The sequence below is a fragment of the Cyprinus carpio genome, chromosome B23, assembly GCF_018340385.1.
Source record: "Cyprinus carpio isolate SPL01 chromosome B23, ASM1834038v1, whole genome shotgun sequence".
NCBI classification, from domain to species: Eukaryota; Metazoa; Chordata; class Actinopteri; order Cypriniformes; family Cyprinidae; genus Cyprinus; species Cyprinus carpio.
The window spans coordinates 7,594,912-7,620,796 of NC_056619.1; the positions used below are offsets into that span (position 1 = coordinate 7,594,912).

The 25,885-nt window shown below is 40.4% G+C and overlaps 1 protein-coding gene across 1 annotated transcript in view; it reads left to right on the forward strand.

Moving 5' to 3' along the window:
- LOC109071699 (sterile alpha motif domain-containing protein 10-like) overlaps positions 1 to 24,072 on the forward strand; it is a 70,392-nt gene extending 46,320 nt beyond the window's left edge. The window contains exons 4-5 of the mRNA XM_042750485.1: positions 8,703 to 8,843; positions 22,199 to 24,072. Of these exons, the coding sequence (XP_042606419.1) occupies positions 8,703 to 8,843; positions 22,199 to 22,221 (164 nt within the window). The 3' untranslated portion in view covers positions 22,222 to 24,072. The remainder of the gene's footprint in view (positions 1 to 8,702; positions 8,844 to 22,198) is intronic.
- The last annotated feature ends 1,813 nt before the right edge of the window (positions 24,073 to 25,885 follow it).

Genomic DNA, 25,885 nt, shown 5'->3' on the forward strand with positions numbered 1-25,885 from the left:
TTCCTCCCAGCCTGCTGTGAGTGACTGGGAAGCGAATGCAATCCCCACAGCTATGTGTGAATTCCTGGAGCTGGAAACTGGGTCAGTGTTGGCCCATGACTGTCCTCTAAAGCCCCAGGGGCATCTGGAGGTTGCTCCATCACAGCACACTGGGTCAGTGGAGCATCTCTGTCCAATAATCCCAAATGAGCCCCTAGTAGTTAAATACACTAGCAATTGGTCTAACAGCCTATACATCAGGCTTAACAGGATATACTTCAGTGACTGATGCTTTTTAGCATGAAGATGGATGATTGGAGAGTGCAGTTTGGAAAGATTGTTACATTAGCTTGAAGAATATGAATTTGTCCTGAATTTATTCTGGATTCGATGGTTTGTTTTTGGCAAACGATAGCAACAGCATTCATATAATGAATATGATAATGCACATAAATTTTGTTTAGCCTTCTTGGTTTGTACATGGCATTTTGCCAGTAATTTATACAGAGATTTATATAGTTGTTATACAGTATATGCATTTTTACTACTCCAAAAAATACACTATTAAATATACAGTAAAAAATAAACAGCCATTGTAGCTGCCAGAAATTTGGTGTTTAAAAATTATGGTCAAAATGTTTCAGGTGTTATAGGTGTTGGTGCTTGTACATTTTACAAATTATAACAATATATTAAGTGTTATAATGTTAGTATACCAATCTAACTACCAAAATCTAATTTGTACATTAAAATGTACTGATAACCACCGTAATAATACAGGTGGTAAAATAGACAGCCACCCGACTTTTGAATTAGAGCTCATAGTAAGTGTTTTTCCACAAAACATGCAAATATTTGTATATAAACGATTCATATGGTAACACACACGATAATCATGTTATGTGACATGTTTTTACTTTTTTGACCATAAAGTGTATAATCATTTGATTTTTTTTTTTACTTATAAAAATACAACATTTTACAGTAAAATTACATATGATGCAATGTTAAACCAGTTTTTTATTTCTTCAGTGTGACAATGTCTATTTACTATGAATAAATAGATAAACATTAAGATATAGTTATATTAATTATTTGTAAAATAAACTATGTATCAGAGGTCCCATTGACACTAGATTTATAAAAACTGTTTAATGCCCTCCAAAAGTCCGGACATCAACTTTTGAGCCAATTAGACAAATGCTTCTCTCATTTAGCATTTAGAATTTATTTCTTTGTTTGTTACATGATTCGTCACGCATGACACATCCATATATATCACATAAAGCAGCATGATAATAGAGAGAGCAACAGTCACAAGTTGAGGATATCCCAGCACATTCATTTAGTTTGAGCCAATGCCATTTAATAGCATGTAAATATGTTACAGAGTACTTTAAAAATCACCTTTCCAAAATGAAAAGGCACTTCCCATTTCCTCTTGAAACTCTCTGATTTCTGCTGTATATTATAGATATGGAGGCAAGGGACACAGCTTAATAAAGTGGTGTCTGGTGAATTACTGTGATTTACTGTAATATGCTGAGGATGGGCCACTTCAGTGTGGTGCTTTCAGGCCTCTTTTAGTTCTTTCTCTCTTTCTATCTCTGTTTGGGATTCACCTTGTGATTCCATTTAAGGGCTTTGTTTTTTATTGTTCAAACCCACACACAAACACACACGTACACAGATGTCTTCTCATACCAACCGCCCCTTTATCACTTTAACTGTAGATATTTCTGTAAAATAGCTTCGGTTTTGCAGCTGATCTCTTCCACTGTACATTAAAGAACATTAAAGACCCCATTAAAATGAAATTGCTTTTCGTGAAGAAAGCTTTTAGTCAGTGTCTGTTAGCTTTGAGGTCATCTGTATGTTAGTGTACTCATAAAAGTTAGAAGTCAAGTAAAGTTCTGGGAATACAGACCAAAAATATTAATGACTGATCTCACACTCATGGGTGTATCCAATTTAATTTTTTTTTGTCCAGTAAAATGCTGTCTAAAATGATTCAATTATTAATACCATCTGCCTTCGATAGAGTAGCAAGTCATGGTTTGTCAGTGTGCGCAAACACTCAGACTTCACCTGCTATGCATTTTTAATAAGCGTCTTGTGTAACTGTGACGTAAAATAGACCAGCCATTCATTATGTCTGGACCTGGGCACCTGGACTCAGATGTCTCGCACCATCTGTACACTGAAAGCGTGCTGTGTGGTGTGACGCAACACAACACAAGGAGACTGTGACGGTATAATCAATGAGTCTCTCTGCCTCGCAATTGTAGCGTCATTATGCACTTGCTGTGTAGATAATCATCCTTGATTATTATGGCAACATTCCAAGCTAATATGCATTGTTTCTGCAGCTCATCAGCACCCCCTGCTGGTCCGGAGCCCGGCAGGCCTCAATAAAACCCAGACTCATTGGAAAAACATGCCTGTGATGAAATTTATGCAAAATGACATTATGTTGCTTCTTGGACACCTTCGCGACACTATCAAAGTAAAGTGTTCAGAGAATGGCACTAAAAGCACGTTCAGTTTTATTCAAAAGAGATTAACCAGAATCTGGCAACGATTTATGCTTGTTGTTATATGTATCTCAGCAGTTCAGAAGTTAAACGTGTAGTATTCGAAAATGGATTTGAAAGTAACATAGCATCTATGTGTAACGGGGGTATTTAGTGTGTTGTGTAGGGGAAATGGATTACGGCTGCTCTGGAAGTTTGGACAACGAAAGGATCTTGGTCCCCACTCCCCAAATTTTTTAGTCTTATTACACACTAATGTGTGTATGTGGTTTATTTCCTTATTGTGTTGGAACACCACTGATTGACAAGGGTAGGCTTCAGGTATGGTAATGTTACACAGTGGCTTCCTGAAGTGATATTGCCTATGTGAGAGTACAGTCTGATATGCTCCTCCCTCCACAGATCTAATAAAGTGAGACTCCCCTACTCCCTGACAGCTCAACAACAACAAGAAAAAAAGGTACACTATAGATAGGTGCAAAAGGAATTAAACAGGATTTATTCTTTTAAATTCTCTTTTTTTTTCTTATGATGAATTATTTCTTCTGTTTGAGTAATCAAATAAATAAAAGAAAATAGAAGAATTAAGTCTTTGTGTTGTCTTTTGAATTCACACAAACTCCCTCAAGTCAGTTGAAAAACCTTGCAGTATGACAAATCCCCAAAAAAACAGATAAACTGTATCAAAAAGGATAAAACTGAGATGAATCAAACTGAGGTGTCACTTGGATGGCAGGGTAGCAACACAATCTTCAAACTTGAAACGGCAGAAAAAAGTTACGTCTCTGTATTAAAGGTGGGGTAAGTGATTTCTTGTCTCGCCCCTATTTTGATAGCTACGCCCCACATATACGTACGCAACCCAGGCAATGATTCTGGCGGAATCTGCTGTATTATTATCTGCTGTATTAAACATATTATCTTACTTTTCGGACATGCTTTGGGAGCTGACGCTTGAAACAGACAGTGGAGGAGGTTTAGATGCTCCAGGCTTATAGGTGTGGTCTTTATCAAAGCTAAAGGGAACCACAATACGATTGCAGATGAACAAACAAGCGAACATGACACACTAGCATATTCAAACAAAAGCCAGCATATATTAGTTCTGTAAAAACAAAGCAAAACCAATGTTACTCACTTATCGAGAAGAAACAAAGCAATTGCTCCTTGAGTTCTCTCCAGCACTGGAAAGCTGATCCGAAATTTACACGGGTTCTACTTCTAGCCTTATCGTAAGCCTTCTTTTGTTCCGCAGAAGGTTTCCTCTTTTGTTTTTTATAGGCCATCTCTATCTTTCTGTCATCACTCGGCTTGGCTGATGTCCGTCCTGTGCACTGAACGCTCTGTCCTCCACATCATGAGTAGACAGGCACCTTACTGCTGATTGGCTACATGTTTGTTTTGGTACTCGGCCCGACTTTTCGTTTTTGAAAAGAGAAGTGCAAAATGCAGCAAAAAGACATGTAACAAGTCTCTTGATGACAAAAATCAAGGGGGGGTTGCACTTTAAACATACTCACAGCTTCCATGGCCATCACGATATGTTACTGCGTCATTCTAACAGCCAACACATACCACGAGAACAAAACCGGAAAAAACTCTTCTTCACTACGAAACGTGGGTCACTGTCCACACTTTCACTTAGTGCTATCATCCTTTATTCAACTCAAGCCTCGATAATCATCCGTTGAAGCAACTTTATCGAACAAGTTTCTCGATCACGACACTGCACTCACTTCTGTGTGTGACACACTCATACACTGCGCTCTTCTTCGTCAGAGATTGTCTTACCATGGGGAAATAAGAGAGTCTATATTACTTACTATTGGAGAAAGCGTAACGCTAACTCAGATCACGTGTCCCTTAATAACCAATCACATTACAGCCTTGACATCATTGAATTTCAGTCAGAGTTGTGTGACACAGAGTCCCCATTTACGGATACCGTCAGAATGAATGAGAAATGCCGTAAGCTGAATCCCACCTGTCACAAAAAGTCAGTGACTTCTCTTATAAAACAGCTTTTTTTTTTTTCTTGGTAAACTCTAAAAATAGTTAAATACAAAAGTATTGTTTAGTGTAAAAGATGCTGAAGATTAGCAGATAGGCTGTCAATTCATTAAATGATAAGGCTGTTTCCTCTAAACAGCTGTTTATTCAGTGTAGTGAAGCCTCTCCTCCATTGACATCCATTAAAAAAAACGGCCTCTGGTATCCTTTCCCACATACTGCCAGACTGGAAGTGTTAGCTTGTGACATTACGCTTTTTTGGCTAATGGTTGCAGACTTGCCTTCATTTGGCTTTGTCTTCATCTCTCTCACAGTTGGAATCAGCTTCTGGAAGAGATCAGATGTGCAAAAACAATAGTCACATTTAAATGTAGACTCAAAACTCATCTGTTTAGCTGTGCATTTATTGAATGAGCACTGTGCAATGTCCGAACTGATTGCACTATATTTGATGTATAATCATTTTCTATTCTTAAAGGGGGCATAACACAAACAGTTTCACCCAATCTCATGTTAATCTTGAGTACCTATAGAGTAGTACTGCATCCTTCATATCTCCAAAAATTCTTTAGTTTTATCATATTTATAAAAGAAAGATACAGTTTTGCGATTCTCTCCGGAGAAAGCTGAGCTCCTGGAGGCGTGCCGTGGGCGGAGCTAAAGAGCAACGAGCAACGAATGCCAACAAAACAAGACATTTGATGCAGTTTCACTTACCGTCTGCAGTTCTGAATCATGACCGGGATCTTTTATAGCTTGGACCGCTCCATCTTTCAGTATCAAACGATGTGCAAATCTAGCGCCGAACTGGGCCTTGTTTATAAAACATTCGTCAACAAACACACTTGTGAAACTCTGCCCTGGAAAAACAGACTGTATCCACTGTTTACATAGCGCTAGGTTCTTTAGGAAGCTGAACAAAGTTATCTTTCCCTTACAACCAAAAACACACTTCTTTGGAGACATTGTTCCCGAGTGAGTCCCGTGCAGCGCTGCCGCCGGATGAAGCTCGTTGATGAGTGCGATCTCATTCTCGATCTGGTCGAAGCGTGCACGGGGATGTTTTTCAGGGAGAAATGCCCATATAAGGAGTTCCACCCTTGTCTACGTCATGAAGAGTCACGATTGAAAAAAATCTCCAAAAACTTGAATGAAGCTGGAAGTATGAATGTGTGAAACAGCATTGTACCCCCTTTAACTGTTTTAAACTCATTTTAAACCTCTTAAATCAATTTTTAAATCATTTTCAAAGTTTTTAATTTCCTTGTTTTATTGTTGTGATTATTTTTTTATTATTATTATTTTATTTTATTTTACGTAAAGCACTTTGGATTACCATTGTGTATGAAATGTGCTATATAAATAAACTTGCCTTGCCTCTCTGCTGCACTTACAGCATAAAAAGCAGATCACTCGCCAAAATAAAAGTCTCCCAAAAATTATCTCCTTTCAAAATAATATACACGTTACATAGGGCTGCCAAATAAAATGAGAATTTTGATTATTCGTCAAAATTTAAAATAAAAATCCACATTCTAATGCAAAAACGTAGCATTCAAATTTTAGTAGTGTGTTAAGTGGCGCACAAGATGTGATGATGATTTAAGTGTTGCATTTTAATGTTTTTGTTAGCCTATCCTATTGAACCAACTAGATGCAGCGCTGCTGCGTTGTTCATTCAAAATACTAGCTGATATGTGATGCAGACTTCAAAATGTTTGAGTTTGCAAATCATGCACTATGGTAAAAAGTATTTTGAGGTCATAACATAGTACTGTGCAAGGAACTGCATGTAAATAGCTATTTATTTATTAATGATATGCCCTGTAATCATAATTTGTGAGAAAAGGAATAAAGTTGTTGGTGTTTTACTGCCACTAGTGTTCATTGCAGATTGAAACAATGCAGCAAATTGTATGTATTGGTAAATTTTTTGCAAATACTTAGGTATTTTTTGCAAATACTTAGGTATTACCTTATCACCTATAAAAATGTGCGCAGGGTTAACGTTATATTATCAGCTTTGAAAATATGTTAATTTGCCTAGAAACGCCAGAGACTGGAAATGAAAACTGCAAAAGAAAACTACTATACATACTAATCTATTTTTAGCTGACTTGAAAGATAGTCAACCTTTCTGCCTCTAACCACTGACTAACCAAGAGGAGTCATTTTGCTCACCATGTCTGAATTTATAGAAGTTTCTGTAACCGAATCTCACTTGAGAAAGTAATTAAATAGTAGGTAGTGGTTTCTCTCAAGGGACAGCTCATGAAGTTCTGTAAACGAACTGTAAAACTGTAATCATCGCCATCCAATCCCTGAACCCCCAAACCACACTGCACTCATCTCTTCAATTCCACTACATCATCAGAGAAATAGCCACAGCCAGCTGTTATTAAGGTCATTATGTTTCATTTACAGAGGGGAATAGCGGTCCAGTGCCGATGTTCCTGGACACACACCACACAAATCGATACACTCATCCAAGGTCACACAATGGGCCTTACATAACCCGACCTCATTAGTAATCCTTACACAAAGCAATATGTGCGGAAATTGAACACATTCATTAATGTGGCCTAAGATAGACTATGGTTATGTAAACTGTATGCGTGGCGTTCTTCTGAGGGAGTGTCTGTGTACTTGCCAGGTGAGAATGTGGATGGATGATTATATTGTAAGAGAGAATGAGATGATTTATTCGCCTAATTAGAGCGAGCGCATTCGGGGCAAATGACAATAAATTGCCCTGCTTTGTGATGTTTTTTGAAGGACAGGACTGAGGTACATGCAGTCTTTATGCTGGTCTGTCTGACTGCTGAGGTAAATAAACTCTCTGAAGCTGCTTTGCTGTCTGTCTACTGCCTACATATGATGCTGCCTTCTGAGTTAGCATTCTGAAATGGATCATCAATTTGTACAGCTCTACACTGACTCCATGAACCACAGAAATGTCACTTCTCAAGGGATGTGGAATGAGAGATGCTAATCACAATTGATTTCAGTAACGTTTTAGCATGTTGTAACTTAGCTACCAATATTGTAGCCAAATAAGCAAAATAAATACATTGCACACACAAACACTGGGTAAAATGTTAATTTTGATTAATTAGTCTGTGCTGTTTTTTGTTTAGACCATTTTGATTAGACAGAAATTTTTAATATATATATATATATATAATATATATATATATATATATGTTTACGTAAACCTTACATTTTTATTATGTTATATTTTGCTTATATTTCTTTATTTTTGTTAGTTTCCATTGGTTTTTAAGAATTCTGAAATGTGACACCTTGAGTTGCATTTTATGTTTGAAAGGTAGTATTATTTTACCTTTATTTTGTTTATTTATTTTATATAACATTTCTCTCAAATGCAATTGCCAAATTTGATTCCACCCAAACACACACACAAAGCTTATATCAATCTATTTTGGAAATGTTATATCCAGTATACATGCAGTTCTGCTTTTAGTAAGTAGGATATTATTTTTTAGAATTACCAGTTTGTATATAATTTTGGATAGTGTATATAATTTTTTTTTAATTAGACCATATTAATTAGACTATTTTTTATTTTATTTATTTATGTATTTATTTTTTTACAATAGGTTTGCAAATTTTTATAATTTTTATTTATATTCCCTTTGTTGCTTTTTACTGTTGTTATTTTTCTTATGTATTTTGTAAATTCCTTTATTTTTTTGAATATAATTAAATATGTTTATGTTTTTTTTTTTCTAGTTGACATTGTATCCACCACCTTGGATGAATTTATTTTTATTTATTTTTTTCACATAATCTATGACAATGTATTGCCTTATCCAAAAAGGATATATTGGCCAAAATTAGGTGTTTTGGAAAGCAGCAAAGCTAAAATTGTACAGTACACAAGGGGAAAGTCTTATTAAATCTCTAGTTACTGGTTTCATATTCAGAAAGCAGCAGGACATCTGCAAGACTTTTCTTGGGTTGTCTTGTTCTGTTGGCAAGAATTGTGACATTAATTTGATGGCTTCTGTGGGGATTTAAACAAATGTAAACCAATTCCACACTACTGATCAAATTTCCTCTGGATATAATCCTTTGATGTTCCATCTCGCTATTTTACAAAGCTGGCATTGACTTTTTAAACTGTCATTCATCGTGCCTCTCACATGATTTTTTCAGGTCGTGCCCTGTTGCGGTTGAATGGAGAGAAGCTGGAGAGGATGGGTATAATCCAAGAGACACTGAGACAGGAAGTCCTGCAGCAGGTCCTACAGCTACAGGTCAGAGAGGAAGTGCGTAACCTACAGCTGCTCAGCAGAGGTGAGAGGTCAACACCTGAAACACACAACCTCATCTGCTAATAAGTTAATCGTTATTGCTGCAGTTGACTAGAATCTCAGAGATTCATTCAATGATTGTATGTATCATAACCTAACTTTCCTAAAAGTGATTTTATATATATATATAATTTGATATATTTATATAATATATTTGATATGAAAGAAAACACGCATCCTTGTGTCGCGGCTGACACAGAATAGCGTACGCAGTTTGCGTTCAGGAATTATTATTCCAAATCCACTATAATTTTATAAATAATACTGTTTTTGTGTCACAAAATGTAGTAAAGAGTTTTATTAGGTGAGAATGTACTGTACTTGTTTAGGCTTCAGAAATGTGGTTTGTTAATAAAGATGATGTCTATTTGAAAATTAGCTTCAGTGTTTTCAGAGATGTGAGCTCCAGGCGTCAGTGGTCGTTCTGCGCTCATAAACCCGCAGAGAGAGCGCCTCACCTCGGCCAGAGCTTCTGGAATTTACCGCTGGCTCTGATGTCTCTATAGTGGTTAAGCATGAGATATAATTCATTTTGAGTAAATCTAACAGGCAGTCTCTGGTCTCATTGATCTGTTAGTTGTTCCAGAGCCAATAGTTTTGGCTGAGGTCAGAGTCTCATAATGTTATATCTTAACTGTTTTATAAATATCTTTTATAAATAAAGTGCTCTATATCAGAGTGCTGCCTTTGTACTTTTGACTGAATTGCCTAGCAACATTTATGATGGCTGTTATTGTTTATTAAATGTTATTATTCAATAAATAATATTTTATATAAATAATAGTAGTATTTAATAATAGTATTTAGGGATGTCCCGAGCCGATATGAAGGATTGGGATCGGGACGATCAAGCGTTTTTTGGGTTTTTTTTGTTTCGGCTCTCCTAAGCCCGATCCTTATTTTACGTCAGTTGTCATGCTGGTGTCGTACAGTAGGTGGCGGTATGTGCCTTCAAGTGTGTTTGCCAACTGCCATTAAAAGGAAAAGAAGACACTCAAATCTGCATGCACGGCTGCCATTAACACCATAATAAGAAGAAATGTGCGAGTGTGACGAGCGAGAACCAGTGAGGTTTGTTCTGTTGAACTGTTGTATAAATGCAATATCACACTTGTAGCAGTGTATATAATTCTCTGCAAATATCTCTGTTATAAGTTATTCTGTCTTTTGGGATAAAAGGCTTTTTGGGATATATGTTACTCTTTTTTTGAAACTCACTTAAATACAACTTTCAAAGTTTAAAAGGACAACCCATAGTTTAAGACACAAAGTGTGAGGGTCTCCTCGGAGCAGACGCGTCCTCAGAACTCCCGCCTCAGCAAGTGTCAAAGCCCAGTGTACCCCACATTAACAAGGAAAGGGAATTAGAGACCACTTAAATGCTGTGTCAGGGAATTCTACCAACAGCTTAGGGGGCAAATTTAATTTAACACTTCACCAAGTCCTGGTCTCCGTGCTTTGATAAAGGAATCTAATTGAGCCACGCAGAGGAAAAATCCTCACCTGAGGTTCAGAGGACCTGGATGAGGGTTCAAACAGGTGAAGGGTGTTCGAGAGAGGAGGACGCTCAAATAAAAGTGCCGTCAATGCTGATTAGTTTGCTTCTGATAGTTGCCGTCACCTGTCAGAGCGTGTTAAGTTTGGCTCCTGGAGACTGTTAGGCATGGCTGGAGGACACAGCTTATCTGAGTTTATTCTTAGATGCATCTCTCAGCCAGCAGGGTTTCCGCTGGACGTCTAAACAGAGGACATCAATAGCAGCATGTCATATTTGATTCAGTTGGCATGAATGAAAATATGAAATATTGACTGAGTGAAAAACGAGAAAGCCAATCTAACCATAGAAGGGACTAAGGGGCAGTTTTACTAACAGCTAGTTTTACGTCTTTTGGCGTTAAAATTTTACTGTCAGTTTTTACTAAAGATGCACAGTGAAGAATTAGTGCTGAAAAGGCTTGGACACAGTTATTTTTGCACCTGACCTTATTGAATATGCATTTGTAAGAATTTCCCTTTCAGACGCAAAATTTATAGGAGGAGAGTATTCAAATGAATCACGCAAAGGATTTTTCTAACGTTTGCATTTGTCAAATTACTGGCATTTGTGCTATTATTTAATGCCCAGAAAAAACATGTTTTAAACTATTTTGTGCTTGAAATGGCTGCAATTATTGTTGCTGGAATAGGCACCACAGAGAACAGAGAGCGCGTGATAGAAGGGAGAGGGTTTTTTATAGATGGGTTAGTTTTTTTTGAATGCCAGAAGAACACATTATATAAACATATCATTTGCCAAGCCATGTTATTTTTAATTTGCTTCAAGAAATAAAAGACGACTTGGGACCCTCAACTAGGAGTCACGCAATACCAGCTCTATTTAAACCTTCATTTTTTTGGCCTCCAGTTCTTTTCAACGTAGCCTACTGTGGCTTCTTTATTTCTTTATTCTTTATTTGTGACTACGCTTATTTGCGCTGTGCTTGGTATATTGTGTTGGTCGATATGTAAGTTAGATGTTGCATCTTTGTTAGTAAATCACCCACATAAATTTCGACATCCATCGGCGCTGTTTTAAAATTGCGCTCTTATGCATATTTTCCCTGTTTAGTATAACTGGCCCTTAATCTGTGTTTTGGATAAAGTTGATGTAGAAGAACTGAAGTGGCGAGTGTTTTGGTGTTGATGAAAAAGGGTTTTGTGTGTCTGATTAACTTGGAAATTAAAGCAATAGTTCAACCAAAAGTGTACACTCAGTCGTTCTGTCATCATTTACTCATCCTCATTACAAACCTGTTTGAGTTAATTAGAAAAAAACAGTTAAATTAGAAAAAGAAATAGAAAATAAGTTCTGAAGAAACTTCATTGCATGGTTACTGGGTAGATTTGACAGCCACGCCCACTGTGAAACATCATTGGTCCAAAATTCTGCTTCACATAACTCTATTTAAACATGTAATATGTTCTGATTGGTTGGCTTTTTGTCCTTCTTTTTTCTTCCTAATTTTTTACTATTATGATATTTAACCTACATCTGAGGTGTGCATTTAACTGATACTCCTAATGTGTTGATACTAGAAATCATGATGTGAAAGAGACGTAGCTACACTACTGTTTAGAATTCTTTTGGGGATTTTTTGGGGGGATTTGGAGGTTTGGGATTTTTTGAATGTTTTAAAAGAAATCTCTTATACTCACCAAGGCTGTATATCTTTGATCAAAATGCAGAGAAAACAGTAAAAAAAAAAAAAGATATTTGAATATATTTTAACATGTATTTTATTGCTGTGATGCAAAGCTTAATTTTCAGCATCATTACTTCAGTCTGTCCTTCAGAAATCATTCTAATATGCTAGGGGGCAGCTGTGGCCTAATGGTTAGAGATTTGGACTTGTAACCAGAAGGTCGCAGGTTCGAGTCTCGGTGCTGGCAGGAGTTGTAGGTGGGAGGGAGTGAATGAACAGTGCTCTCTTCCACCCTCAATACCCATGGCTGAAGTGCCCTTGAGCAAGGCACTGAACCCCCAGTTGCTCCCCGGGCGCTGGATATAGCTGCCCACTGCTCCGGGTGTGTTCACTTCTCACTGCTGTGTGTGTGCACTTGGATGGGTTAAATGCAGAGCACCAATTTCGAGTATGGGTTACCATATTTGACAAATGTCACGACTTTCACTTAAAGAAACTTCTCGGTTATGTACGTAACCCTCGTTCCCTGATGGAGGGAACGGAGACGTTATGTCGAACGACATATGGGGTCTCACTTGGGAGGCCAATCATCTCTGAGTTTAAGAGAAAACGCCAATGAAAATTGGCTAGTGGATTTAACATACCTGAGCCACTCCCCGTGCCTACGGGTATAAATAGGCGACAGGTGCATCCACTCACTAGGTTTTACGCTGAGGAGCCGAGAACGTGTCCCCGGCAACAGCGAATGGTTCAAGGTTGTGGCATGGGGACACATAACGTCTCCGTTCCCTCCATCAGGGAACGAGGGTTACGTACGTAACCAAGACGTTCCCTATCTGTCGGTCACTACGAGTTATGTCGAACGACATATGGGGTCCTATGGAAAACGCCACAACCCGAACACAGTCACAACCATGTGGCGCTGCAATTGTTGACAAGCTGCGGCGTGTCACAAAAGCTACGCTTAAGGTCGTAACCTTCCCAAAGCCCCAGCGCAAATTCACTGACCTTGGTACCGAAGGGGACCAATAGGGTGAGTACATAACTGCTGGAGAAGGCCATGCTGCTGTTCCGTCCACAAAAAATTTTTTGGAAGGGATTTCAACCTTCAGTGAAAGATTGCTTCAAATCTTCCCTATTTGTTCTTACAGCTTGGCAAGACGATGGGGAAGCGAGCCTTAGGAAAAAGGTCGCTACGGAGACCACATCCTGCCCGTAGGGAGGTGACATGTTGAGATACTGATATGGACTGGCCCAGGGGGCAGTACTACATATGGAATGGGTCTCTGAGGCAGGTCCTACCTTGGAGTAGGGATGGAACAGCTGCCAGAAGAGACTGACAGAGCGGGTCTGTCAAGGGAAGACACGGGTTTTACCAAGAGGGAAACCTTACCGTGGAAGAATACACATATGGGATTACCCGTAGGGAATCAAGCCATATGGACACCTAGCCCAGTACAGGGGCTGACCGGAACTCCGGGCATGCTAACACCAGTACTGGGCCTGGCGCCAGACTGCTCCGCCAAGTCTGACCGCCGAGGGTGCTGGAGGATGCTCGACCAGGGCACGGCAACCGGGGAACTCTCCTGGGAGAAGAAAGGCGCTCGCATCCCCGTGTTAGGGGGAATGGCGCAGCAAGCTTGACACCGAGCCAGTCCTTCCCGCCAATTACCTGTTACCCAACACACGGGAAGAAACTGGCTCTACACGAAGGTTGTAAAACCTCGCGAAGGTGTTAGGTGTCGCCCAGCCCGCAGCTCGACAGAAGTCTGCCAAAGAGGCGCCGTGCGCCAGCGCATAGGAGGAGGCCACACTCCGAACAGATCAGCTGGACCGTCTGGGGATGGAGTCGCCATTCCCCAGGGAAAGTGAGCTGTCGTGAAAGCGCATCGGCTGCACGCTTGAGCTCCCCCGGGATGTGGATAGCGCGCAGCGACTTGAGCCGCGTCTGACTCCAGAGGAGGAGATGGCGGGCGAGTTGAGACATGCGACGTGATCGTAGACCGCCCTGTCGGTTGATGTACGAAACAGCCGCAGTGTTGTCCGTGCGGACCAACACGTGCTTGTCTAGCAACAGCGGCCGAAACCGCCGTAAAGCTAGATGCACTGCCAGCAACTCCAGACAGTTGATGTGCCAAAGCAGTCGATGTCCTGTCTAGGACCCTGAAGCTGCCTGCCCGTTGCATGTCGCGCCCCAGCCCGTGTTGGAGGCATCTGTTGTGACAACAACATGCCGGGACACTTGTTCTAAGGGCACGCCGGCCCGTAGAAAGGCAAGGTCCGACCAGTGGATGAATAGGTGGCGACACATCGGTGTGATGGTGACACGATGTGTACCGCGGCGCCATGCCCATCTCGGGAATCAGGAGTGCAACCAGTGCTGAAGTGGCCTCATATGAAGCAACCCGAGCGGCGTGACTGCGGCTGCGGATGCCATATGCCCCAGGAGCCTCTGAAAGTGTTTCAGTGGTACCACTGTCCTGCCTCTGAAGGAACGCAGGCAGTTCAGCACTGACTGGGCACGCTTGCTGGAGAGACTTGCCGTCATACTCACCGAGTCTAACTCCATACCGAGATAAGAGATTCTCTGCGCAGGGGAGAGCTTGCTCTTTCCTCGGTTGACCTGAAGCCCCAACTGACTGAGGTGCCGAAGCACCAGGTCCCTGTGATCGCACAACTCCTCTCGGGTCGAGATAGTTGAGGATCCTGATGCCCACTTCCCAGAGTGGGGCAAGGGCACCCACCGCGACCTTCGTAAAGACACGGGAGACAGGGAGAGCCCGAGGGGGAGGACCTTGTACTGCCATGCCCGACCCTTGAACGCAAACCGCAGAACCGGTCTGTGGTAAGGGAGGATCGAGACATGAAAGAACGCATCCTTCAGGTCGATCGCTGCAAACCAATCCTGGGTTTGGACGCATTTGATAATACTTTCTGCATCAACATCTTGAGCGGGAGCTTGTGCAGGGCCCGATTCAAGACTCGCAGACCCAGGATAGGTCGAAGGCCACCGCTTTTCTTGGGTATGATGAAGTAAGGGTTGTAAAACCTGCTCCTCATCTCGGCTGGAGGGACCGGCTTGATTGCATCCTTTGCCAGCAGGACAGCAATCTCCTCGCGCAAGACAGAGGCATCCCGGACTGCCACCGGAGCCTCGAGAACGCGATTCGAACTTGGGAGGTCGCTGGGCGAACTGAATCGCATAACCGAGTCGAACCATCCGAATGAGCCAGCATGACGGGTTGGGGAGCACAAGCCACGCCCCCAAACTCCGTACAAGTGGCACCAAAGGGAGAGTCGACATACCCGCAGTGGTGCAGCGATAGGGAGTTGTTTCGAATGGCCCAGAAAGCATCGCGTTCTGAGTCATAACAGCAAAACTCCCCATGTTCCCAGAGGAACTGGCCAGAGATGTGTGTAGAGGCGTTGCGTCTCCGAACCGCAACCTCTTTGCCACTGGCGAAAGGGAGTGTCGTGGGTGATAATGAGGAGGCCGTGCGTCGCTCATTGTCAACCCACGAGCCTTGCAACTCAGAGGAAAGGGAAATTGCTCTTTTATTGAAACTGTGGGTACCGCTGGCCGATGGACCAGCGGCGGAGCCAAAATAATTCTCCACCAGGCCCTCCTCCGGGGGAAGGAGTGGCACTGTCTCCGCCATCTCCTGAAGAGCAGTCTCCCACATCTCCGAGTTGCCTGTGTCAGGGCCGCTTCGTCGTCTTCTTGGATGATTTCGCGGCTGGATGTGACACGGGGGGCGCCGCTCTCCTGCATGGGGCTCAACGCGCCGGCCTCGAAGAACTCTCAGCACGGGGCGGAGCCAATGTGGAGGACGCAGGAGGGCGCCCACGGCGACGAGCAGGCTGAGGCACGGCCCACGACGGAACGGTGGCAGCCAGAGGATCACATCCGGGGCAAGATGCGCTGTATGGCCTCAGTCTGCTGTTGTACTGCTGGGAACTGCTGGGCACAGACCTCGACAGCGTCGCCGCCCAGGCCAGCCTGGGAGATGTGAGCGTCGAGAAAGTGCACTTTGTCAATGTCTCTCATCTCGACCAGGCTGAACCAGAGATGGACCTACTGGACCACCAGAGCGGACATCGCCTTCCCGAGGGACTGCGTCGTGACTCCGGTCGCCCGGAAGGGTGAGGTCAGTCAACGTGCGCAGCTCCTGCATCAACCTCGGGTTGGTTCTACCCTCGTGCATTTGTTAAAGCCTTGGCTGGTGAATTTTGCAGGATTGTCATGGCATGCAGGGCAGAGGCAGCTTGGCCCGCAGCACCATAAGCCTTGGCAGTGAGAGCGGCCGACAGCGTACAGGCCTTGGACGGGAGACGCAGACTATTCCTCCAGTGGCGGCGTTTTGCGGACACAAGTGCACCGCAATCGCACTCTCCTGCTGGGGAATGTCGACGCCCACCCTAGCTGCCCCACCATCGAGGGTAGTGAGGACGGAGGAAGGAAACGAGCGGCTTCTGGCCGTAAAAAGGGGCCATCCACGACTACGTCACTTCCCCATGCACATCCGGGATGAAAGGAACCAGAGCAAAACGTGGTTGTGAGCCACGCTCTACACCGAGAACCAATCGAACAGCTGTGAGCACTCAGGGCTGGGCGGTGTATTCACCTCCATCCTGATGCTCACTGCTGCCCGGGCAAGCACGGCTGTCAACTCTGGGTCCGATTCGGCAGTGGCGACAACACCCGAGGGGGGCAGCCCTGCCAAATCTTCATCCACAGAGGTCAACAGCCCATCCCCCGATGCTGCAATCGACATCTGATCCACCGGCGGCAAACCGAATGACATGCTGGGACCGCCATAAGACAGCCCAGCAAAATCACCCAGCAGCCGCACAGGACAAGCACTGCGGAAGGGGTGAGAGGTCCATGGGGCGTGGCCCGGCGGAGAAGCTCTCACTGTCACCCTCAAATCTCCCAGAGCACTAGCCGGCGGTTCTCTGCTCGTGGCAGAGAAACCGGGACGGGTAGTGACAGAGGGGTCTGCTCCTTTCCCTTTAAGAAAGAAGAGACGCGATCACAGCGTTGCCATGGTCACACACGCAGTGCGGGCATGAACCATCCACGAATGCGTCTTCAGCGTGCTGAATGCCCAGACACGGAAGACAACGCTCGTGGCCGTTGTCAGAGGACAGGAAACGACCGCATCCAGAAGGACACGGACGAAACGGCGTCTTTAAAAAGACGCGAATCGTCTGTGATTTGCTCTTTTAGGAAATCCGCTCTTTTAGTTGAAGCGCCCAGGGGAATCGCTGAAAGGGACACCGCTGTTCGCGCCATACCGCCAACCAGAACAGCTTCCCGACACACAGCAGATGAATGGCTTCGTGGAGTATAACAGCCTTTCATACAACCACTCGGCTCCGAAGCAAAAATCTAGTGAGTGGATGCACCTGTCGCCTATTTATAACCGTAGGCACGGGGAGTGGCTCAAGTATGTTAAATCCACTAGCCAATTTTCATTGGCGTTTTCTCTTAAACTCAGAGATGATTGGCCTCCCAAGTGAGACCCCATATGTCGTTCGACATAACTCGTAGTGACCGACAGATAGGGAACTATTTCTTATTATTATTAATGTTGAAAACATATTTATTACTTTTGTGGAAACTGGGATACTTTTTAAAAAAAAATTCATAAAACTGTTAAAAGTATTAAATAGCACTAGAATAAAAAGACTAAGTATTAAATAAAAGTATTTATTTAGTAAAAAAAATATATATATATTACTGATCTTAAAACTTAAACCATAGATGACATCATATACTCTTAAAATTATATTTTAAAACTCTTAAATTATGTATCGTTCTTTTTTTAATTATTTATTTAGGGACCTTTTTCCTTTACCAGTACAATAGAGATTTAACAGGAAAGTGGAGCGAGAGATGAGGAAATGGGTTCAGGACATGACACAACTCTTTACGTGATGACACAACAGCTACTTTTATTGCAACTCATGTACCAGTGCTCCAACAAATATGGTTTCATTTATCAGTACAAATATATCAATGTAGTAATTTACAATTTACAGTATATCATTGAGGGTAATAGCTTTCTGACTTCTGCCCAATAATTTAATGTTTTCTATTAACAATCAGCTTGATACCCTTCAGAGGATTTCTGGACTGGACTTTCTTTGGAGGGTCTCTGTTAAAACTCATAACACTCACACGAGTGATTCTGATCTGGTGTAGATTGACCTTTTAGTCCAATTGCTATCTGGTATTTATCCTCTGCAATGTTGCCTCTACTCTTCTAAATTGCTTTGTTCTTTTGGTTCCCAGTAAGGCTAAGTAATTCTGCCCTCTTCATCCCTCGCCGAACCCTCCTCCTTCCTCTCACCGAAGCAATTTAGCCGAGAGCGAGGCAGATTCTCCCAACACTATAATTGCTGTTTCTACTGAAACACCAAACCTTATTACCTCTTCTCCAAATTACCACCCAATCGTCCAACTGTAATAGCTTTAAACATCTCGCACAAATAGAAGAGAAAAACCTGTGATACACTGCTTCATCATAGCAAACAATATAACTGTTTGTTCCAGTTAACAAAGCGAGTCAATTGCATGGAAACATCCTTTTTTTCATTTCATTCTCAAGGTTTGGATGCCACTCGCTCGTGCTCGGGCTCCACATGTGTATTTAAACACTAATCTTGTGTAGATGCTAAAAAAAGGATTCATACAAATGAATGCATGATGTTTCAATGAATTTTTAACGTGCTTTGTAATGCACTTTGCTTGTGTGCTATTTAGAAGGGTTGTAAAATTGAACGGCTTTAGTGTTTCATTTCATACCACAAAATAAAGATCTGAGAAAAGCCAAAAGACGTATCAAACCGAATATCAAATGTGAAGTGATTTTGTGTTAAACGAGACAGATTTGTGATGCTCAGAGAAATGATAAGTCTTCAACAAACCAATTAAATGTTGATGTAGCTAACGCTGTGAACCCGATGGGAAGTCTCTGAGACTCAGCTTCATTTAGAGCAGAGCGACCCACACAAACTCCCTGAGACATCCGCTAGCGTAATCAGCTTGTCTCCTCCATATGCCTGTTTCCATCAGGAGAGCATCCTGAGGCCCTTCCAAACATCTGCCACAACAAGCTACTCAACGCACATTTTCATCATGTTTCTTTCTCATTTTTAGCTTTAAAGGAAATGTTCACCCAAAAATAAAACTCCTGTGTCATTTCAGAATGCTGCTAAATTTAACATTCCTTAAAATTAACATGTTTTTGCTGAACAGCATAAATATATATTTTACACAGGCTGTAGTGTTGACTGCATTTGTCAAACTTCATGTTACAAAAGATATGATATTAGAAGATATCATAGAGATATTAATAAAAAAAAAGATTAAATCATTTATATGTATGTATATATATATATATATATATACACACACACACACACACACACACACACACACACACACACACACACACACACACACACACAGTTTGTTCTAAAAATAATGTTTATTTCATTTTTATTGGTTTCTAACAGTATTTAGGCATGGTTTGACCTCCTGAGGTTGATGCTCAGCATTTTCTAAAGGTCAAGCTTCTCCTTTCATTGAGCCCTTAGTGTTGACAATAATTTTCAGACCCTATTTTGTGTCCTGTTCATGGAAAGTTCCAGATGAAGGGCAAGGTTCAGCATGGGGAAAAATAAATCCTAGGTTTCCATAGTTATCCATTCATTATGTACATGGAAAATGAAAAGAAACAGATGTGAGTATTTTTAGAAAGAAAAACATAATGAAAAATGTCTGTTCAATCAGAAAGTATAGTAGCATGAAGCAGTAGCACATCAGATTAAAAGAATGTGAAATGTATCTTTGCATTATTAAATTTATACATCACACACACACACACACACACATATGTTTTGTTTTGTTACAGTCATTTTAACCCAGAGAAAATTTTCTTTTCCCCCAAAATTATAGTGAATGTTATTGCATCATTGCTTATAAATTTCTCTGTTACACTTTATTTTAAAGTGTCCTTGTTACAGTGTAATTTATACATTTCAATACTGAGTAATATTAATTAACTACATGTACTTACTATGGTAAGGGTTAGGATTAAGGTTTGGTTTAGGGTAACTTGCATGTAATATGCATAAGTAATAGTAATTTTAATAGTAAGTACATGTAACATGTGACAAGAACACCTTAAAATAAAGTGTTACCAATTTCTCAGTATACTATGTTATTACCAAATATAGAATTACAGCTTTTTTCAACTGCTTTCAAGTAGCACAGGTTTTGTATTTCTTTTTGGAGCTGATTATAGGCTTTATTGATCTGAGCTTATGCACCTCAGTTTTTGAGTGAACTTTGTCAAAATTACCCACCTCATAAGCTCAGATCAATGAAGCCTACAAACAACCAGTTCCAAAGAGAAATACAAAACCTGGGCTAATTAAAAAAAAATAAAATAAAAAAAAGACTGAATTCAAGAGTTGGTGATAATATAGCATAAAGAGATATATACAAGCAATTTTTTTTTTTTTTATAAAGGCCGGTAATTTTTTGGGAACACCAAATTAGGTAAAGGATTTTCAGTGCAGCACAAGGGTTAAACACTTTTCAGACTTTTGTCTTCCTAATACCGGGCCTTAATGGAAGCTTTGGTATAATTTGAACAGTGTTCTCTACTGAAATTGGGTTGTCTTAACTCTTCCCCTCCTCCCTCTCTCTGGTCTCACTCTTTCCATTCTAAATGTTTTTCATAGACGACGCATTCACCATTCATTCTGACTTTCACCAGCTTTGGCACGGTGTTATTTAATGTCATGACAGCACAAAGCACACCACCTGTTCCTTTCCTCAAATGCGTTTGTCTCTGATTGTCCATTGTCCAGCGATTTAAATTGTTCCTTCCATTGTACTCTTAGCTTTTCTCACTTTCATTTTCATATGTTCTTTCTGGTCAGATTGAACTAGACTATCATTGATTGCCCGAGCTGGAAGTAACACGTCTCTAAATTGCAATCAGTGTTTTTTACAATCCCTACAATCTGATTGCATAACAAAAAAAATAAATAAAATAAATCATGCAGTGTTTCCAGTAGACAGCCGGCTGCTGCAGTTATAATGTATTCCGATATGATCTCATTTTGTCTAGTCCTTTTTGTTTCTACCCTTGATGAAAAGATCCTTCCTGCATTTTTCTCAGATAACACTCTCTGCTGGTGACAGATAAGAAATATAGCACACCATGATGTTCTTGAGAGTTATGTTAATTGCTACCACAAGACAAGCTCCACTCAAACTCTCAAACAACATCTGGGCGGTCTGTCGCCGCAGCACTTCACGAATGAATGATGGTTGCTTCACATCTTAAGAATTACTTGTTTCTAAAGCATTTTTCTAAGTACACCCTAGTCCAATTAAATTAGAACAATATCCAAACCAGATTTGGACTATTTTCCAAAACCTGCTGAGATTAATGCCTGCATGGGTCGGATGCACCTTCTAATGTATCCTCCTGACTGACTGACTGTGGTGAAATCCCATAGACAGCAACTATGTGCATCACACAAATAATACGAAAAAAGTAATTAAAAAAAAAAAAAAACTTTTGTCATTTCAACATAAATCAGTGTCTAATATATGGTTTTAATTTATATTAATTAATTGATTTATAGTTTTGAAAAGCTCAGTTATTCCCATCACTGTTTTATCTTGTCTGCCTGTGGGCATAACTAAGAACTTACTTGCCTTGTAGATATACTTTAAATAGCCTAAAATATTGCATACTCATACTTTTAATTAGAGTTCAAACTTTAACTGTACTTTTTTCTATAAATGAAATAGAGTTTGATGGTGAATTAGAATTGTGTACAAAGGAAGGCATCTATAAAGGCTATCTATAACGTCCTTCAGATCTGAAGTGTGCACATGATACACATTTCTGAGTGTTTTTAAAGCTCTGACTTTCTCCCTCATAAGACAAGTATTAGAAGGGAGAACATGAAGGTACAGAGGGATCTAATAGATAAGAAGATAAATCCATGGATAGTGAGTAAATGTCTAACAAGAGAGGTTCTGTGATGCACATCCCTTCTCCACATGTATTTCCTGCAATCACATGAATAATTTATGCTCTTTTTCATTCTCTTGTCTTTTCAGCTTCCTTCGGCAACATTTCATAGCTCGTCTATCCTTTTGGCAGCTCTCTCGACGTCCCGGCAGATATACGGGAGGACTGAAAGAAAGAGCGAATCTGCCTGGAGGTGGAGCTGTGGACTGTTAACTCAACACCAATTTAACAGACAGGACCATCTTTTTATGCAGATCTGAATGGGACTCAAAAGGACAAAGTCGGACTCTAAAACTGTAATATAGTGATAAGATTCAAGTCTCACCTCATCTCTACAAAACCTAGAGCACCAACCAGAGCTGTGTCAGACAATAGTGAGCATACGGATTGGATTAAGAAGTTGACTCCAAATCAGAAGATGAACATTGATCTCAGATCATGTTAAGGAGCGATTCATCTCATCTAGTGTTGGGATGTCTGACAGACCTGCTTTTTTTAACCCAGCATCACTCGCTCAACATGGATGTAGGTGCAATGCTGAAGAAGTCCTGTTTCTACAAGTGTGGGAACAGACAATTCCTTCTCCTACCTCTCACGATAGATTGTAGCATTTCATTTGCAGAGAATTAGATATTAAGGCATGAAGTTTGATTACCCAATATCTTCCCATTCAAGCTACAGGGATGTTCACACCAACAAAAACAACGACTACATGATCTGAAACTGGATATTATGGACAATTTGTATAAAAATGAACATTGAATGTTAATAGCATTAGATATACACACCTTAAAACCAACCATCATTTTGCTTTTCTTCTCAGGACGTTCAAGAGCTTCGTACATTGTTCCTGCTGTTACCTTCATAACTTATATTCTGGGTTTCAGTGTCCTTTTTAAAATCTTGCACACAGTGTAGCAGGTTTTCTCCTAATATATAAAGAATATATCAGAGTATGAATATACCTTTACTCTAGGAGTTAGAGTACATGTCTAGATCACTCGTAGAAGTCCCAGTTGTCCAAGCAATAATGTAAAGAGGTGCCACATGTCTGCATGGCTAGACCTGTTTGAGACTGTTTTTAAATCATAAAATGTAGGTCTGCAACATACTCTACGCAAACAAATGCTTCAATTTGGTGTTGCGTTGCAAGATGTCGCAATTTATAACACACTTCAAGTATAGTCAGTTTTCTCTTTCAGGTCAACTATTGTGATGGCGGAGCAGCAGATTGAAGAGAGCACTAAATGGTAGTGTGTTTAACCATGTTGGTCTTTGTTGGGTCAGTGTGGACATGGCAGTTGTGTTTCCCAACATAACAAATCCAAAAGCTAACGTTAAATGTTTGAAATGTTGCTGGCTGCGTGAACTAGGCTTTTGAGTAATGAGGTTTGTTATCTCCAAGAATGCAAGAATGCATGTTAAGTATGTACTGTAGAGAGACCGTTTGTTTCCTCTAGTGTGATAAAGGAGCTTTTGCGGAGAGAATATAATTCTTTCCATATTGTGATTTTGTCTTTATTACGCTTCAACACTCAACTACACTGTGATGCAGTGGCATGTTTAGGGAAAGCTTGAATGTTAGTCTGAGTTACTGTAAAATCTCATTTTTACAAAGCAGCTGGAGTCTCAGTGTGACACCAGTCATTGTTCAAGTCTTTTACACAATGTACTCAAAGCAAACCAATTCAGTCCATCCAGGTTGTAAGTGTTTAAATGTAACTGACAGGCCGGAATTCTCTCTGAAATTCATGTGATGAAATGATAGATGGGTTTCCAGGGCTTTTCTCTGATTCTTGCATTCTGACACACTAGCATTTTTTTCTCTCTGGACATGCAATGGGTTTTATGCAAAAATGTGAGGGAAATGAACATTGGTTATGTAATGACTTGCTACCAACATGATTATACAAGACATGGTGTGGCAAAGACAGCTGTTTTGGAATAAAGTTTTCAAAATACAGATTCTCATATGTGAAGTTTGTCTTTCACTATTGTTTGAAACAACTGTGGTATAGTGGAATAAATTCAAAGTAAAGGACATTTATTAAAAATGCACAAACAACCTAATTTTGTCACATTTATCTACATTAAATAAGCCTTTTACTCCAGTCTTCAGTGTCACATGATCCTTCACCACTAATGCTCCATATAGCACCATTTTCTGTTGAGATTTAAACCTTAAAGGGATAGTTCAACTGAAAATGAAAATTCTGTCATTAATTGCTCACCCTCATGTCCTCCCAAATCCATAAGACCTTCGTTCATCTTCTGAACACAAATTAAGATATTTTTGATGAAATTCGAGAGCTTTCTGACCCTCCAGATAGCAAAGGTCCTACCACGTTCAGTGCCCAGAAGGGTAGAAAGCAAGGGTCCTACCAAGTTTATGTGACATCAGTGGTTCAACCGTAATTTTATGAAGCTACAAGAATACTTTTTTTATGCAAAGAAAACTAAAATTATGACTGCACCTTGTGTGCAAGCAGAGGAATACACACACATGCATCGTACCGTTGTGAACACGTGTCGAAAACTGACACGGAAGAGAATAAATTGTTGAATAAAGTTTTTTTTTTTAATTTTGTTTTATTTGCGCACAAAAAGTGTTTTCGTAGCTTCGTAACGTTACGGTTGAACCACTGATGATACGTGGACTATTTAATCAATATCTTTACGACACTGTAAAACAATGACTGTGATTTTAACAGAAAAAAGACGGTGAAAATGCTACAGTAAAAACATATTAATTGGTTAACAGTAAGTTCCCCTACTATATACAGTATGATGAAAATCTGTGTTGGACTTTACATGTAATTTTACAGTAATGTACAGTTTTTGAAAGTGAAAAAGAATGTATAATTTACATTGAAAAAAAAAGTAAATTGACATTCCCTGCATTACATTTCTCATTTGTTTTTGTTTTTTTGTTTTTTTGATTGAAATAACTAGTTTCTTAGTTTTTTCTTACCAGTTTTGTAAATTAGGGTTGTACAGTATCTTACATCTGATGTTGTTGAATTAATATTTATTGCATTATTTCAGTATAAACTGTCTTGGTATAGTAACATTATATCAGTTAATGAAATACGGTTTTTAAATGTTAATTTAAGTTAAATCCGTAAAACCTAAAATGTTGCTACATTATTTTTTGCAGTAAAATTCTGGCAACCACAGCTGCCAGTTTTTTTACTGTACATTTTTACAGATTTTATTTTTACAGTGTACCTTTCTTTATCTGGGAACATTTCAGTTGTATTGCTGTCTATGCAGGTTCAGAAAGCTCTTATATTTCATCAAAAATATCTTAATTTTTGTTTGGAAGATGAACAAATTTCTTAAGGGGTGTGGAACGACATGAGGGTGAGTAATTATTGACTGCCATTTTTGGGAGAACTATACCTTTAATACAGCCTATTGTCATACAATGTGATGTACCAAAACAGAAAAAGTTCATTGAGTTGCTTCCACCATCAGAGAATCTATCCGTCTGTCTCTCTCTCACATCCACAGGTGTTCCGTCCGCTCCTGCAGAGCTGGATCTCCCCACACAGGTGCAGTGCAGACTGAGATGGAGGAGCGGTAGTCACTGTGCTATTTTATTCATGAAGGACCTCTGTGAGCCGTGTGTCTGAATACCTCAAGCTTCTCCTGGTCACACAACAGAGAGCTGATTCACTTCAGCAGACCCACGGTCGAAAACTCGGAGTTAGCTTAACTATATCCATCTCAAACATGTTTTTCTATTGTTCCTTCCTTTGTTTTTAATTAGTACA